This window comes from Gadus morhua, chromosome 4, assembly GCF_902167405.1.
Source record: "Gadus morhua chromosome 4, gadMor3.0, whole genome shotgun sequence".
Classification (NCBI taxonomy): Eukaryota; Metazoa; Chordata; class Actinopteri; order Gadiformes; family Gadidae; genus Gadus; species Gadus morhua.
In genome coordinates this window covers 4901610-4919932 of record NC_044051.1, presented here as the reverse complement: position 1 = coordinate 4919932, position 18323 = coordinate 4901610, and the positions used below count along the sequence as shown (strand labels likewise).

Sequence of the window (18323 nt, the reverse complement as noted above, 5' to 3'; positions counted from 1 at the left end):
CAAGCTTTTCAGGAATAGCGTGAACTGAAAGAAAAAGAAGACTGCAAATCAGACGCCGACTCGGCCGTGTTGCTTTTGAAATTGAAAGTACCCTTGGGTGAACTTTGTCTGCGTAATATTCTTGATTCTGATAGTCTCTGTACACTTGTGTTTGCTCAACCATTTTTTTGAGCCCTGTAAAAATTGTTTTCTCGACCGTTTTGTTGTGAGCCCTGTTTGTTTCTAGCTTGCTTGGTTGCAACCATATAAACACTTTTGTTTCCATGGGTGTTTTGCTGTTCGTCTGTCTCGTCCCCCAGATACAGACTGAATCCCCGAATCCAGGTTCTTGTTTATTTCGATTATTATGTTGGCCAAACCTCTTACACTGATTGTTCTGTTCAACCTAAGATAAAATAATTATAACCTAGGGTATAAATTCTCCCCGTCAACTATAAAAAATGATGGATTTATGTTTATTGCAATGCAAATACACCATTTTAAAAATGTATAACCTTGCCTACACTTTATGAACATCTATTTCGGACATGGCTCCGCGCATTCGCCGGCTTCTTTGAAAACAAATGCACATGGCTCGCGTAGAAGAGCATGGGGAAGGGACGTCAACGAGTTGTTACGACAGTGTTGTGAAATATCTACTACGAAGCTTTAGGGGGCGCTGTGTAGAGAAATGTGCGTGCCAAAACCAAGAAAACAGCGAAGAAATGCCCAAAGTTGCATAGTGGGCCTTTAACACGTACATGTGTGGAAGCTAACATTCAGCTTCAGTCTGAGCTAGGATGAGTTTTCTGAGTTCTCCAAAATTAGGCCAGGTGCCTGGCAAAAAAAGGCCCGTTCACGATTCATATTTTATTTGGGCCAGTGAACATTACATTCGGGCAAGTCGAACATGACCTGTACTTGCCCGATGGGCCAGTGCTTTTGAAACCTTAGTGTCAACCCCTGCATCAGTTCTTTCCTGTTAGTGACTCCGAGGTTCCCACAGAGATATTTGACTATGGCTGATTCTGCCATTTCAACGCCCTGTATTCACCGGCCTCTCACTCAGTGGCGGATTTAGCAAATCGTAGGCCCAAGGCGAAGATATGTATGGGAACCACCTCATCCAACCTTTAAAAGAGAAAGGAGAAAAAAGTACAGAGTGAATGTTTGATAGGCAGGTAAAGCTAATCTACTGAGTAGGCCTACAGTGTCCTCAGAATACTCAGAGTAAGAGTAAGAATGTTTGTTATGTCGTGTGACTCTTTAATAGACAGGGTTATTTTCTTCCTTCATTTCTCTTCAGTGAGCCATCTTGTTGGGTTGGATCATTCATGTATTTCTTCATTCTTATCATATTACATACTTTAAAGGCAGCTATTCAGAAAGGAGCCACGGCTAGATGGCCCACACAATTTGCACGCATACATGATTGTCATTGATGTAAATTATTTTAGTCCATGCTATTTCTGATGACATGTTTCAAGCTAACAACAGTTATGAATGGTCTCTTCTCCACATAATGAACAACACCATATAAGGTTTTCTGATTTTTTTGAAAAATGTAATACTACAAACATAGCCACTTTGCAAATTCTGCTAAAGCCAAGACAGACCAAAGGTTTACCTCAGTAAATGCGAACATGTAGGCGTGGCTTATTTACCATTCCACCCCGCCCGAGACGACCATACTACAAAGGATCAAAATAGTAGTATTGGAGAGCATGCCAGGAGGACCACGATTCGGACAACTCAACTCGGCGAGCCTTGTATTCTGAGTCAACATCCGGCACAGGTAAGCAGAGCATTTTGAAATATGTTGTAGTCTTGACTGGGTTTTACACGGTAAGCCAGTTTTGTTTATGGGATCCATTCTCCTAAAATAACCTGGCGTGTGGTATAATGCTTGTTATCATATGACAAAGTGATAAAGTCAAGGACGGTTGTTTATAAGAGGGTCTTAGCCCTCTGACGTTTGAGTGACGACTGGACGGTCCACTGGTATTTACCATTTAGTGCCGAAGGTCAACCAGTTTAGATGAGTCTAATAAAGGCGTAAAGGCAGCGCTCAGAGAAACCTTATTTCTCAAAACAAAAGCATTTTCTTCAAGTATAATTATTTACAATTTCAAACACAAATTATATTAACTAAAAAAATCATGGACAATATGGATCCATTATACAAATGGTATCCATTATAAAGTTGATTTTCCAAACTAATACTCATGAACTCACGCATCCTGTAGGATTGCTCGTTCTTAAGAATAAAGAGCCACGTTCAAACTAATGCTCGAGTACTCACGGACTTCGATAAGGATAAAGGGAGATGACCCTCCTATGTTGGCAGGGGAGTAAGGGGGCATAATAACGTAAAGCTAATCTACTGAGTACAGTGTCCTCAGAATATTCAGAGTAAGGGTAAGCATGTTTGTACTGTCGTGTGATTCTCTAATAGACAGGTTAATTTTCTTCCTTCATTTTTCTCGTCAATTAGTCATCTTGTTGGGTTGGATTCTTCTTGTGCTCCTTTTCTCGGTACAGCCTTTACAGGCAGCTATTCAGAAAGGAGTCACGGCAACACCCAGACATGCAAACACACACATTATATAAGCAATGTCAGAGACAGTTTTTAAAAATGTAAAGCCTACAAATGTACAATGACTCAAGTAATGGGCTTTAATAAAAAATAATCATTTTGTTTTTAACTCTTTGTTGTATTTTTTGCAGAAAATGCACTAGCAGCCTAAGTAAGCAGGACTACGCATGTAGGCCTACGTCAGTATTTTGTTTAATACTACGTTTTTTTATATTGTTTTTTCTATGGATGGCTGTTTCTCAGCGTGGTTTAATATGTTCTGATGAAAAAATCTGACGTCAATGCAAAATGTTCTACATGACTGCAGCTGTTGATGGTTAGATAGCATTAAAGGTTATAACCACCGGTTTTTTACTTCATCATCTTGCTGCACCCTTTACAGGCAGGTATTCACTGTGGCGGATTTAGCAAATTTGGGGCCAAAGCAGAAGATATGTATGGGCCCACCCAGTGGCGGGCCGTGCATTAAACACCTAGGCCTTCATGGTGTCCTAGATTAACTAATCCACCTCTTAATGCCATCATTATGACTCCACAGCTATAGAAACCATCAATTTTACACAGAAATGCAGTATAACAGGGTGTTGCATCACAGACAGGTTTCTCATGTAGCAAGAAAGAATCCCATTACTAAAGCAAGAAACCCAATTAGGACAATTCAACAAGTCTATTTTCACTGTAGCCACAGCTGTCATACATACATCAACATATTAAAACGTTTAAAATGCATTAATCCTCAAAACTACTGATTATTGGTACGCAGCCTCAACAAGAGTTTGATTACACTGTTGTACAGTTTATCTGTGGGTTTCAGTTCCAACAATAAAGGCCAATTTCCACCGGAATCGGCACGGAAGCGGCATGGCAGCGAACCGGTCGCCGAAAATAATAGAAACCATTAAAGTCAACGTAGGCTATGCCACTGGATACGGCACCGGCACGGCAAGGAACCGTCCCCAAACCGGCACTTCGTTTACGATAGTTGCCTCTTCTATTTCTGAAGGTTGCCGGTTCGCTGCCGTGTCTCAGAACACGACTACAGCCAATCAGTTTGCCTTTGCTCATGAATATCCATGAAATCACATCGATCCCTATGCAATTCACAGGCTATTGTAATATTATACAGTCTATCTATGGTATCAATAGCTAATCAGGGGCAAAGAAGAAATGAAAGAGGGCCTCGGTGTTGCTAACACGAAATCTGATTGGTTAAAGCAATAGCGTCATTGCCACTTACTCTCAGCTACAGACGCCAGCACTATCGATTTTGAAGGCGTCAAGGCAGATTTATTTGACCCTGGCAACATTTGGTGGCTGAAATATGATTGGATAAAAGCTCTAACATAAAGCAAGAGAAAAGCTATGAAAGGAGGATAATATAATATTGGAAATAGTTTAATACATATTCATGGTAAAAAATACATTTAAACATAAGTCAGTGAGAAGGCCTGTCTGGCCCTGAGAGCCCATGGGCCCACCTCATCCGATCTTTAAAGAGAACGGAGAAAAAAAAAGTACAGACTGAATGGTGGATAGGCAGGTAAAGCTAATCTACGCGGAAGTAAAGGTTGGAGATCAGAAAAAAAAAAGCATCCCCTTTAATCCCTGCATACACTTCTTTGCTCCAAAATGAAGATGAAAACAGGGTACACACAAAGTGTAGCACTACACAAACTAATAGTCACGATGGAACCCAAAAGAGAATAAGGTTTCAGATGACACCGGTCTTTGCCAAAATGCCAGGAAAACCAGCACTGTATATATATTTTTTAAGATCAAATCAATATCAATATAGCCAGCAAGACAAGTTGTCTGTATCCTCAGCAGTAGCCATAAAAAAGTGTGTAATCTTTGGCAGCGTTGCCAAATACTTACCGGCGTCTTTTCGCTTTTATTTGAGCCGCTTAGGTAACTTTATTTCCCAACCCTTAATTTTATTTTCGTGTTTAGACTTGTCTTGATTCGTCTGTTGTGTGCACAAAAAAATAAATATATGAGGACATTTCTTTCTTTTATTTTTTTAGGTTGGTTAGCGGCCGCCTACCAATTGAAATAAGCGGAGCCATTCCCGAGTTAAGATCTGCAGAACACGTGTGTATTTTGGATAAAAAATAGAGTTTATAACAAGAGGAGATCCTTTATGGTGAAGTCTCTCCAGTCGCCAAAAAATTTGTTTGGTCACAACTATGGCACATTCTCTTCTGAAGTGAAAGTGAGATATGGGAACCAGGTCGTTCCTGTAGACGACTGTTTTTGAACAGCAGGAATTTAAATTGAGATAATGTCCAAAATTAAATTGATCGGAGTGGTTTAAAAGAAAGCGTTGCCAAAGCCCCCACAGTGACGTGTGTGTGTGTGTGTGTGTGCTCTTTCAGTCCGTCGTCAAAGCCCCCAGCCCAACTCCACCTCCTCCCCCGTCCATGGCCTCCGCCGCCCGGCGCGTCAGGAGGAGGAACACCTTGCCCGCCCAGCTGCCCTCCCACCCGTGTGAGTCTCACCGTCGCCACAGAGACAGACAGACAAGCACACACACACCTGCGTACTCATCCATACAGGCATGCACACAAGTGCATCCTCATTGTGTCCAGCCCTTCTGAAAAGGCACTTCCGAATGCGACTTTGTCCCCAGCACATTTCCAACCAAACTGACGCCCATGATAATATGGATGATTTACCGCGCAACAGTGATACTGAATTATGATTGGTTATTTTTTATTCTCAAAGCCGGCAGAAGTGAGTTTTGGCCTCATCTCCCTTCAGTGGCTGGCCCCGGACGTAAAAGAGTCGGTCAGCCTTCTGCCTTGGAAGGCGGAAGGCAGAAGGCTATATATATATATATATATATATATATATATATATATATATATATATATATATATATCAGTGGCGGCTGGTGGTTTTTAAAGTGAGGGAGGAAGGACTGCGCGCTTGGTTGCCATTGGCCTGCTTGCACTGTTGGTGTATGGTGGCATAAGAATGTGAGACTCAAGTTGTTTCAGGGTGTTTTGGTGAACTACAAAATAGCAGGGAGGGAGTTATGTGAATAAAATGTATACAAAGCCACCAGTGGCAACACCGTAATTTGAGAAGGAAAGGATGCAAAGCATATTAGTCAAATCAGGCCTACTATTGATTTGTAAAAGTAAATAGAAAAAATCTGGGCCTATCATTGGGCCTATTTTTGCCCTCACTGACTGAAGTTATTTAGCTATGTTTATTTTCAGTTACAATTGTTTTAAGAAAAGACTCAAGAACCAAAGTGATGCCATTTAAAATGCATCATGCTCTGAATCATTCACTAACACCCTTTCCACAATATCAAACAGAGCGGTCTGAGTAACAAACTAGTAAAAGAACAACAAGAACATTATTTCAAAACTATTTACATGGGCTGTAAGCCTAACTATTCAGATTGAGGGACTTCATTTATAGATCAGGTCAATCCTCCTTGCTGTTTGCGTTGCGAAGACAACATCAGTGAAACCATGAACAGCCCACGTTGGAGATTTGCTATTATTCATAAGCAAACAAGGCCAGCAATAAAGTCGATTGCTTGTAATGCTACCAGTAAGCCCATAGACATCTTATAGATAGACGGAGCATTGGCTGCTGGGACGCGAGAAATACGGCCGCCATCTTGGAGTGGTCAACCGGGAGCAGCAACAGCAGCACAAACAGGATGCCGGGCTGTTGTTCAGCGTATTCCTGCTCTAATCGGCGGACAATCCATAATAGGAATCGGGGGATTACTTTTCACAAGCAAGATTGAACATTACCGTACTATTGGTATAATTAATATTGAATAATAAAACACGCCAAACCATGTGGCCTTTATCATAGCTACACGTATGACAAAAAACCGCATGAAAATCAGTGGTATTCAGTGAGGTATGATTAATTAAATGCGCTGACAGTTCATTGAACTCCAGCCAAACGGATTACACTGAGTGGAGCGGATGACCACTCCAAGATGGCGGCCCCGCGTCTCATCAGCGCCAGTAGGCGGTAGCATTCGATGCTCCGTCTATCATATAAGATGTCTATGAGTAAGCCATGCGTACCTAGCAAACCATGTAGCACTCACAACACTGACGTTGCCATTACCTTGATTTTGGGAAGTGGTCTACCTCTTTCTTTGGTCGCTAACTTAGCACTGTAACTGAATGAATGGAATGATTTTTGTAATAAGACGTTAACAATGTCCTCCGTTTCCAATGTTTCCATTGTTCATTTACTGTACGTCCACACCAGGAGCGACCAAAGCGTCAAAGACGCTTTGGTCGCTCACAAAGTTTCGCTGCGAATTTTTCTGTTCGCTTTGGTCGCTCATGACGTACAATTCAATTATGCAGACGCATTTAAGGGAGCCGTATGCGTTTAGTAGGCCCTACAGACAGCCATATCAAATAGTGAACTCTGCCATACACCTTGGCCATATTGCCGAGACGGTTTTGCTTGTTCGATAAAGTGCTTCGACAACAAGTAGGACAGTGATTCCCCCCAATACAAAAAAAAACCTAAAATGTAGGCTAATTACAACCGAGAACAAAAAACCCTGCGTGCTGTAGTAGTTAAAATATGTTTCACTGATCTGGATCTGCAAATCATGATCTGCACTCATTCGTCGCATTCAAAACAAATAGACATTCGCGCACATGGCTAATTTGCATACGTGCACAGGACTGGTTGGCTCCGCAAGGCAAATAATGGAACATATCGATCTATCTAGGCTTTTCTGTCTATCTATCTATCAACGCGTGTCTAGTTTTAATGTGATGTATTGTGTGTATGTCCAGTCAGACTTGTTCTGTGTGGTCTTTGTAGGCTACTGTCCTGTGTGGGCCGAACCACCTAAATGGATTCCCGACGATGTGTCGTTTGGTATTAATAAAGACTTGACTAGGCTTTCTATCTATCTAGACTAGATATATCCCTTGTCATTTATCCCTCGTCTTGTCGATTAGTTTGTTTATGTGACGATTTCAAAAACTTTTTTGGTTTTGTTTAAAGCATGCTACACGCGATTGGTTGGTTAGATTGGTGGCATGGAGAGCAAATTAAAATGATTCCCGCTTAAATACGAACGTTCTAGATGTAGCCTATAAATACTCCCGCTTATCATCGTAGTGGTTTGATATCCAAACCACTACGGCGTTTCGATCTCTGAACTGAAAAGGGGTGGGTTCGTACAACACCGGGTGCCCAGTTACAGCCGCGATTAATACTTCAGCCGACATTTTGTTCAGTGAGTGAATAAAGGTAGGTAGGAACCAAAGTGCCTGCCGATGTTCCCTGGGATCCACGCAAGCGAAGAGCGTCTACATTCCGATTGGCTGTCAGTGTTTGGCCGCTGAAGCGAATAATAGTCATTTGCATAAAGTTAAAAAGTTTTCAACTTCTTTTTGACGCTCTTGTCGCTCAACTTTGGCCGCTGGTAGCGTTGGTCGCTTTGGTCGCTCTTGCCCATAGAAAGTGAATGACTTCCGGCGATTTGGTCGCTCAATTCGCTTCTGGTGTGGACGGACAGATCTCGCTATCGCAGATTTCAATTGCTCTGCGTCTCGACTGAGCACCGCTGCAATGCAGACCGGGTTTGTTATCGATAGCGTTGCCAGATTGGGCAGATTTCCCGCCCAAAGATAATTGTCCCAGCCTAACATGGTTAAAAGTAGCCCAATTGGGTGGGAAATCGGACCAATCTGGCAACACTGCTCAACGTCCAGGGATCCTGCTTATTGGTTCATAGTGCAGACGGATAGATTTTTGCGCGAATCAGACCCCTCGAGGTCCCACCCACTCAGAGGAGGATTTTCCTCCTCTCTCCCATTGAAACCCATGTTATCCACCGGCCGCCAGTACTTTCGGGGAAATGGATGGGAGTCAACGGAGGCGGAGGGAGGACGTTCCTCCCTGAAGTAATTGTCAATAGGCGATAGGGGGTGCTAATGTCCCTTTACCCAGGGAAACGAACATTATATATTCAAAGGCAATAAAGTAGTCATATTTAAGGGCATTAATTCATTACAATAGTCTGGGCAATCTACATTTTTTATTCTCAACAATGTTAGGGAGGATATTCCTCCCTCTCCTCAATGGAGAAGCCTCCACTGATATATATATATATATATATATATATATATATATATATATATATATATATATATATATATATATATATATATATATATATATTTATATATTTTTTTTTTTTTTTTTTTTTTTTTTTTTTGAAAATAACAAGGAGGCTTTTAGGAGGATTTTAAACCTTTCATGGAAGTGCTCGTGCATGTATCTGAAAACAGTTGTTCATTGTTTTGTCTTTCAGATATAACCGAGATTTGCTTGTTCTTCCTTGAAGGCAGCTGTATCCACCCCATAGGTGAGTTCAAACTACTGAATCATATTTTAGAACCAATTGTATAGCAGACAGCGTTCAAACCTGATGCCACCAGAGCACCCGAGATGGCCTGTTGTGTTAGCCTCATAAATCACTGATACATAATACATTTTTCCTCTCTGTCTTCTCCAGGCGAATGTTGCGGAGCTCATTACAGGCTGCCTTACAGCTGGGAAGTTCTGGAGGGCCATCAGTGGACGCTGCTGGAAAGCTCAGAGGAGATAGAAGAGGATTACTGTAACCCCCAAAAAACATACAGGTATGCAACATACAACAGCGTATAGGATTGAAGGTGCTGATAGGATGAGGAGACTCTAATCGTAACAAGCAGACCTGCCACTGCTCTTACATCTCTAGTCAAAACTCTTTGATTTAAATAAGCCTACTCTGTTTAATCTAAATTTGAAACCATTTTGGTCTAAATGTACCTAGTCTGTTAAATCAAGGTTTGAAACCCTTTGTGTTGGTTTAAAACCGTTTTGGTTTAAATTAGTCTATTCTGTTTTATCCCAGTTGAAACCCTGTTTGTTTAATCGACCCTACTTCGTTTAACACCAGTTTGAAACCCTTTTTTGTTGAAATTAATCTACCCAGTTTATTCCCAGTTTTAAACCCTTTTAGTTGAAATGAGCCTACTCTGTTTAATCTCATTTCGAAACCGATTTAGTTAAAATAAACCTACTCTGTTTAATCCCAGTTTGAAACCTCAGTTTGCTCCGTTCTATTGTCCCCAAAATCCTGTCTATTTTTCATAATTTAATTGGTTGAGCAAATTATGGATTGTGTTTCTATGCGGCACTTGATCTCTAAACCCACATGGGTCAACGGTGTGTAATGTTTCCTTCAGCACGGTGGATGTAGAAGCGGTGTGCTTTGACACCATGACGCGTGGACTCCAGAAGGTCAGGCGTCTCTCCTCCATCTCCTCAGTCCTCCAGCCCACCTTCCTACTCACCACTGAATGGCTCTGGTACTGGAAGGACGAGAATGGGAACTGGTACCAGTACGATTCACCGGTGAGTTCAGCACCATTGCAAAGCGGGGCCAGCCTGACCGGCTCACATCAGCACACATAATAATCCAGCCAATGGTTCGTTTTTGGTTTGGAAACGTTAAGTTTCGAGTACCTGCAAGGGGGGCAGGGGAGATAATTGGCGGGAGAGTAAAAGTATCCCATCAATTGTGTTTAAATATTTTATTTGAAGAACTGATTCAAACAGACAAGTAAACAGAAATTCTTCACCCACGACAGCATTACTTAACCCATGTGTTTAAGACCATTACTGTGTGTGTGTGTTTGTGTGTGTGTGTGTGTGTGTGTGTGTGTGTGTGTGTGTGTGTGTGTGTGTGTGTGTGTGTGTGTGTGTGTGTGTGTGTGTGTGTGTTTGTATTAATTTGCCTGCTCTGTTGCTCCAGACCAACAGGGCACTTGAGCTGAAGCAGCAGTTCCAGAACAACCCCCAGGAGGTGGTGGAGTTCACCGCAGGGTCCCAGGACTACACACTCAGCCTCCAGGGTGAGGCCACCGTTACCCCCCTAACCCCCGACCCACCCATCGGTGTACACCCCATGAGCTGGTATAGATTATCATACGACGATGGTGACGTTGCTAGGCAGTTTCAACCCCTTGGACCGAAGAGGTTGCTGGTTCAAACCCCAAGCTCATTGCATTAACATTTAGGGCATTTAGCAGACGCTTTCAACCAAAGGGAGTAAGCGCCATACAACCACACACACTGGTCAGGAGAGGTTAGGGTGAGGTGTCTTGCTCATGGACACCTTGACACTAATCTAGTAGGAGCCAGGGATCAAACTAGCAACCTTCCGGTAACAAGTCAACCCTTTATTAATGATCTGTTATGTGAACTCTCTGTGAGTCGCTTCAGACAGCGTGTGCTGGATGACTCAATTGAAATGTAGCATCATAAGATTTGTATTCCTTTTCATTTTGCAGACATGATTCAGACCAATAAGAGATACGGCACGAAGAGGATGGTGAGGCGACGGCCTTGCTTCCTGTCCTCCGTCAACGTGCAGGACATCAGGACAAGGTGCATTCCATCCGGAGGGCCGACTGCCTCTTTGTTTGCTTTTAGAGAAGTCAAACATCTTGGTCCCGCTACACCAGTGGCTCTCAAACTTTTTCTAGTGATGTACCCCCTCTAATACCCCCTTCACAAGCACAAAACATTTTGGGCCGAAAAAAAATTCAATGGAACATTAATAATATATGTGAGTTATATTTGGCAGCGTAAACATGAACATTAAAAGGGTCACGTTCAACCACTTTTCCTTTTTCTTTATTTTTCTAGAGCTGGTTTAAGTGGCGGTGGTGCTGGTGCTGGTGCTGGTGCTAGTGGTGGTGGTGGTGCTACTGGACGTGATGGAAGGAGAAGCCAGCCTCGAGGTAAAGCGTTTATTTTATATTTTTACGTTTGTTGTCACCGTATGTTTTTTGAGCGAGTAAATCAGCACATTGGCGGCACGTGGCTCAGAGGTAGAGCGGGTTGGCTGTTAGGCGGGAGGTGACACCTAACCCTAACTGCTCATGACGAGCTGGATGTCGCCTTACCCGGCTGGCACCGCTGTTGGTGTGTGAATGTGTGCATGATTGGGTGAAAGTTGAGCAATATTATAAAGTGCTTTGAGTGGCCATTGGTTAGAAAAGCGCTGTATAAATGCAGTCCATTTATATTTATACATCTGTGTTTCAAAAAAACAACGTCTAAATATTATTTGAAATGCAACACAGTGTCATAAATGTAATATATTATGACGTAGTAAAAAAAAATGTAAGTGCAACACCTTGTCTGGAGAACTACAGAACATCTTTAAAACCCATTTAAAACCTTCCATGGAAGTGCTTGTCCATGGATCTGAAAACAGTTGTTCATTGTTTGTTATGTCTTTCAGATAAACTCGAGATTTGCCAGTTCTTCCTCGCAGGCAACTGTATCCACCCCAGAGGTGAGTTCAAACTACTGAATCATATTTTAGAACCAATTGTATAGCAGACAGCGATCAAACCTGATGCCACCAGAGCACCGAAGGTGAACTGTTGCGTTAGCCTCATAAATCACCGATACATAATGCATTTTTCCTCTCTGTCTTACCAGAAAAGTGTTTTGGAGCTCATTATAAGCTGCCTTACAGCTGGGAAGTTCTGGAGGGCCATCAGTGGATGCTGCTGGAAAGCTCAGAGGAGATAGAAGAGGATTACTGTAACCCCAAAAAAGCATGCAGGTATGCAACACACGACAGCGTATAGGATTGAAGGTGCTGATAGGATGAGGAGGCTCTAGTCGTTACAAGCAGACCTGCCACTGCTCTTACATCTCTAGTCAAAACCCTTTGGTTTAAATTAGTCTACTCTGTTTAATCCAAATTTGAAACCGTTTTGGTTTAAATTTGTCTAGTCCGTTAAATCCAAATTTGAAAACATTTTTGTTTATACTAGCCTACTCGGTTTAATACCAGTTTGAAACCCTTTTTGTCTGAATTAGCCTACTCGATTTAGTACCAGTTTGAAATCTGTTTTGTTTAAAATAGCCTACTCGGTTAGATCCAGGTTTGAAACACTTTTGGTCTAAATAAACTTACTCTGTTAAATCCGAGTTTGAAACCCTTTTCATTTAAATAAACTCACACTGTTTAATACCAGTTTGAAACATTTGTTGTAACAATTAGCCGACTCGGTTCAATACCAGTTCAAAGCCCTTTTGGTTTAAATTTGCCTGGTCCGTTTAGTCCCATTTTGAAACCGTTTTTGTTTAATTGAGCCTACTTCTTTTAAACCCAGTTTGAAACCCTTTTTGCTACAATGAGCCTACCGGTTATTACCGGTTTCAAACCCTTTTTGTTTAAATTAGCTTTGTCTGTTTTATTCCAGTTTGAAACCCTTTTTGTTAAAATGAGTCTACTCCATTAATACGTGTTGGAAACCCTTTTTGTTGAAATTAGCCTACTCCCTTCAATCCCAGATTGAAACCCTTTTGGTTGAAATCAGCCTACTCCGTTTTATCCCAGTTTGAAACCCTTTTTGTTTCAACGAGTCTACTGCATTAATACCAGTTCGAACCCTTTTTGTTGAAATTAGCCTACTCCGTTTAATCGCAGTTTAAAAACCTTTTAGTTCAAATGAGCCTTCTCTGTTTAATCCCAGTTTGAAACCCTTTTAGTTTAAAGGTCCCATGGCATATAAATGCCACTTTATGAGGTTTTCTAACATTAATATGATTTATCCTAGCCTGCCTATTGTCCCCCAGTGGCTAAAAAAAAAAGAAAAAAAAAAGAAAAAAAAGAAAGCTCAGACGCTCCGATTTTTAATTTGGCACCATTTGTCTTTATAAGGGGCAAAGTGACCCTCCCTTTCTCTGCCTTGCCCCCCAGAGATTTTGGCCCGCCCATGAGCTGCGACCGTGCAAGAGCCACGTGTGTGCGTGTGTGCGTGTGCGTGTGCGTGTGTGTGTGTGTGTGTGTGTGTGTGTGTGTGAATACACACTGTAACACAAGTGTTGTACACTTATTTTTTAGTTGGATAACCGTTCTACTGTTGGTGTTATGCTGCATGCATAACAAGTCGGGTTCTCGAATGTCTCATGTATTTCCACAACGAGACTCTTAGTGGGGTTACCACCAAGGCTGAATTTCTTGAACGTCTTCAAGTACTGTATTAGTGGCCCACTAACAGCTATTTAAAAGCATTCATGAATTAGTATGCCATGGGATCTTTAAATGAGCCTACTCTGTTTAATCGATTTTCGAAACCGATTTAGTTAAAATAAACCAACTCTGTTGAATCCCAGTTTGAAACCTCAGTTTTGCTCCTAAAAAAAGTATATTTTTCATAATTTAATTGATTGAGCAAATGAGTGGTTGTGTTTCTATGCTGCAGCTGTGAACTCTAAACCCACATACTGAGGGTCAATGGTGTGTGTTGTTTCCTGCAGCACGGTGGATGTAGAAGCGGTGTGCTTTGACACCATGACGTGTGGACTCCAGAAGGTCAGGCGTCTCTCCTCCATCTCCTCGGTCCTCCAGCCCACCTCCATACTCACCACCGAGTGGCTCTGGTACTGGGAGGATGAGCATGGGAACTGGAACCAGTACGATATACCGGTGAGTTCAGAACAATTGCAAAGCGGGGCCAGCCTGATCGGCTCACACCCGCACACGTAATAATCCAGCCGATGGTTCGTTTTTGGTTTGGAAACGTTACGTTTCGAGTACCTGCAAGGGGGGCAGGGGAGATAGTTGGCGGGAGGGTAAAAGTATCCCATCAATTGTGTTTTGTAGATTTAAAGAACTGATTCAAACAGACAAATAAACAGAAATTCTTCACCCACGACAGCATTACTTAACCCATGTGTTTAAAACCATTACTGTTTGTGTGTGTGTGTGTGTGTGTGTGTGTGTGTGTGTGTGTGTGTGTGTGTGTGTGTGTGTGTGTGTGTGTGTGTGTGTGTGTGTGTGTGTGTGTGTGTGTGTGTGTGTGCGTGCGTGCGTGCGTGCGTGCGTGCGTGTGGGTCCGTGTGGGTCCGTTAATTCGCCCGCTCGCTCCAGCCCAACAGCAGCACAGAGCTGGAGCAGAAGTTCCAGAACGACCCCCAGGAGGTGGTGGAGTTCACCGCAGGGTCCCAGACCTACACACTCAGCCTCCAGGGTGAGGCCACCGTTACACCCCCAGCCCCCGACCCACCCATCATTATACACCCCATGAGCTGGTATTCTCATACGACGGGGGACGGATGGTGACGTTGCTGGGGAGTTTCAACCCCTTGGACCAAAGAGGTTGCTGGTTCAAACCCCAAGCTCATTACATTAACACTTGGGGCATTTAGCAGACGCTTTCATCCAAAGCGAGTAAGCGACATGCAACCACACACACTCGTCAGAAGAGGTTAGGGTGAGGTGTCTTGCTCATGGACACCTTGACACTAAGCTAGGAGGAGCCAGGGATCAAACTAGCAACCTTCCGGTAACAAGTCAACCCTTTATTAATGATCTGTTATGTGAACTCTCTGTGAGTCGCTTCAGACAGCGTCTGCTGGATAACACAATTAAAAGGTAGCATCATAAGATTTGTATTCCTTTGCATTTTGCAGACATGATCCAGACCAATAAGACATACGGCACCAAGAGGAGGGTGAGGCGACGGCCTCGTTTCCTGTCCCCCGGCGTCGTGCAGGTTATCAGGGCAAGGTGCGTTCCACCTGGAAGACGGACTGCCTCTCTGTTTGATTTTAGAGAAGTCAAACGTCTTCGTCCCGCTACACAAGTGGCTCTCAAACTTTTTGTACTAGTGTACCCCCTCTAATATACTTTTTTTTACTACGCCCTTCAACGGCACGAAACATTTAGGGCAGAAAAAAACAGAAAAAAACAGAAAAATATAAAATACGTGCATGTAAACATGAACATTAAAAGCTTCCTTTTATTTTCTTTTTCTATTATCTACCTTTCAGAATTTAAATTTGAAAAGATAGTTAACATTGCGATTTTTTCATTACCCCCTGCAGCACTCCAAAGTCCCCCTAGGGGTACGGGTACCCCCACTTGAGAACCACTGCACTAGGCAATATTAAAAATAGCATACCCAGGCCCAACCCTGATGAATCCTATCACTTTCACTCTTCCTGCTTTATGACCAGGAAGCTTTGGGAAATGTTCCATCATTTCAGTATCAAAATGTCCATGCACAGACGATTATATAACCTCAGATAGCGTCAGTGAGTGCTCCAGTAAGGCGACTTCGTATCGCCGTATCTGCTGTCACACTTGTCCTAATATTGACCCTCACATTTCAGTGAGACACAGCCCACTTTTACATCGGGCACTTTGGACCGCTGCCTATAAAATAGACACAGAACGGGTCCTTTCTATTATGCTTCAGGTGAAGTTGTTGTTAATTTTTTATTTCAGTAGAAATGGTCCACCAAATGTCCAACCTTTTCCCAATCACTGGGACAAGACTCAGGTTCCTGATATTGGATACAAGGTAATGATAATCCTTATTATAGGGTTACATAGAAGGGTAACATGCAACAACATTACCTACATTTCCCTTTATAGGTCGAGATCATTAATTCCATGTGCTTTTAGAAATGTTATAACTGTTCTCAAAGGTAAATTAAGAGTTTTCTCCTCTGTCTCTGGTAGAAAGTTCTGCTGCAAGATTCGTCCGAAGAATACAAAGAGGTGGAGACGCTGTTTCGTCAGACGATGACCACCTTTGACATCGTGAAGATCGAGAGGATTCAGAACAAGACTCTCTGGGACAAATTTCAGTTGTACGCCGGTCGGAAAAGCCGTAGAATGGCCGAAACGAGGGACTCAAAACAATAATTCTTATTATGATCAACTGTCATTTTAACCATTTAAAACTACAGTTTTTAAAAACGTTGCGTTATCGGTTAGATCACGCTTTTATAACGTTATCTTGCGTTATAACATTATCTTATCTTTATAACGTTGTCGTTATTTTTTGTAACGTATTATAACGTTATAAAAAAAACATGTTTTTATAACGAAATTTTTTATAATGATCAACTGTAATCTTAACCATTTTCTTAAAAATCTGTTTTTTTAAAAAGGCAAAGGGAACAAATGAAGATGAGGAATGGGGGTCGTTACGTGGCCGAGAGGAAGCTGTTCCACGGCACAGACTCCAAGTTCATCAACGCCATCTGCAGCTCGAACTTTGACTGGAGGATCTGCGGAACCCACGGGACCGCCTACGGCAACGGTGAGCTAGCCGCTACCACACCGCTGCAGGGCTTAAAGGTGCAGTGTGTACGATAAGTGGCATGCCGCACAACAGACTATGCAGAGATTTTATATTTATAAGTGTATTTTAGCTATCGTGTAGCCCATAAAAAATGGGCTACACGAATCTACATGTTTCTACAGAAGCCTAGGACAGACAAACTGCTCCAGAATTTAGAATATAGGCTGTAGATGGCTGATCAATACCTATTCTGCCACACCACAGGCCTGTACAGGCCGCCTTACCTTCCTATGGCTTTTGAAAGGGAAAGGTGAGGCGGGGGCGACATTCGGTTGGTTGCAGTCTGCAATCTCACCTCTAGATGCCACTAGATCCTACAGACTGCCATTTTAACAACATACATGTGTTGGAACGGCTTGGATAACCAAAGGTTGCACAATCAAAGTTTAGATGTGCCGATATATTTGTATCAGAAATGGGTCAAACTTTTTTGAATAAGATGTTTTGTTTTTTGCTACTTTCTGCATGTATTCGATAGAATGATGGTTTATGTTTCAAAACACAATCAAATTAATTATCTGAACATTTCTTCATATTTCCTTTCTTATCTTGTCACTCTTCCTCCTCCCCTCCTCTTTCTTCTCCTCTCCTCTTTCTTCTCCTCTATCTCCACCTCTGTCTCTCCTCCTCTACTCTTCCCTTCTCTCCTCTCCTCTGTCTCCCCCTCTTCCCTCGTCTCTCTCCCCATCCCCAGGCAGTTACTTTGCCCGGGACGCCAGCTACTCCCACCACTTCACCGGGAACGCCTCGACGGTCCGCTCCATGTTTGTGTCCCAGGTGCTGGTGGGTGACCACACCCGGGGTTCGGCCGGCTACATGCGCCCCCCCTCCAAGGACGGCGGGGACCCCCTCAGTAAGGGTGCACTTAGCCGGCGCACATTCTACGACAGCTGCGTCGACGACATCCACTCACCCTCCATCTTTGTCGTCTTCGACCGGCCTCAGATCTACCCGGAGTTCCTGCTCTCGTACAAGTAGAAGGATGCGGTCGTGGACGACTCGTTGTCCATGTTACTGGCCTCCGCCGCACTGGTGGTGAAACCCACGCCTGTGGTAATACCCACGCTTGTGCCCAGATCCAAGCACCCTCGGCAGTACTAAGGCCCTTTCTCGTACGTTCGCAAAAGCTGGAAAGAGGACAGCTCGGACGAGGACAGCTGGGCCTGGGACTAACTACCATAGCCCGAAGCCGAAGCCAATGGACTCATGTGTGTTCTGTAAAAGGGCTTTGGGGTCTGGGACCCGTCATTCTCATCTGGAAAGCCTGGGGTATAATAATAAGAATATGTATTTATGTACTTTCAAATCTGGCAAAATACACAGAGAAAAATGCTTTATGTTAACCGTTGGTTAAACATAGATATATATCTCCCACATGACATTTTGTAAAGTGTTAAAAAACAATCCGATATAAAGACGCTAAATACTCACAACTCACTTCTCCTTGTTTATTTTCACTTCACTCATATCATTTAAAAACGACTGTTATCACCAGAACAGTGAACGCACCTATAGTCAATGAGATCCGTCGACGGACGTATGTAGTGTACTAGGCGTTGTTCACA

At 42.8% G+C, this 18323-nt stretch overlaps 1 protein-coding gene across 2 annotated transcripts; it reads left to right on the top strand.

Annotated features, from left to right (window-relative positions):
- The first annotated feature begins 918 nt into the window (after positions 1–918).
- LOC115542696 (protein mono-ADP-ribosyltransferase PARP12-like) lies at positions 919–18192 on the top strand. 2 transcript variants are annotated; one of them, XM_030355069.1, is made up of 11 exons: positions 919–1774; positions 4951–5062; positions 8901–8954; positions 9105–9231; positions 9820–9988; positions 14535–14634; positions 15077–15173; positions 15897–15969; positions 16131–16261; positions 16565–16716; positions 17453–18192. In XM_030355069.1, the coding sequence occupies exons 2-11, from the start codon at positions 4996–4998 to the stop codon at positions 17734–17736; spliced, it is 1254 nt and encodes a 417-aa protein (XP_030210929.1). In that variant the 5' UTR covers positions 919–1774; positions 4951–4995; the 3' UTR covers positions 17737–18192. The 2 variants fall into 2 exon arrangements, with proteins under 2 accessions (XP_030210929.1, XP_030210928.1); XM_030355068.1 differs by having other exon boundaries at positions 15894–15969.
- Positions 18193–18323: the final 131 nt, after the last annotated feature.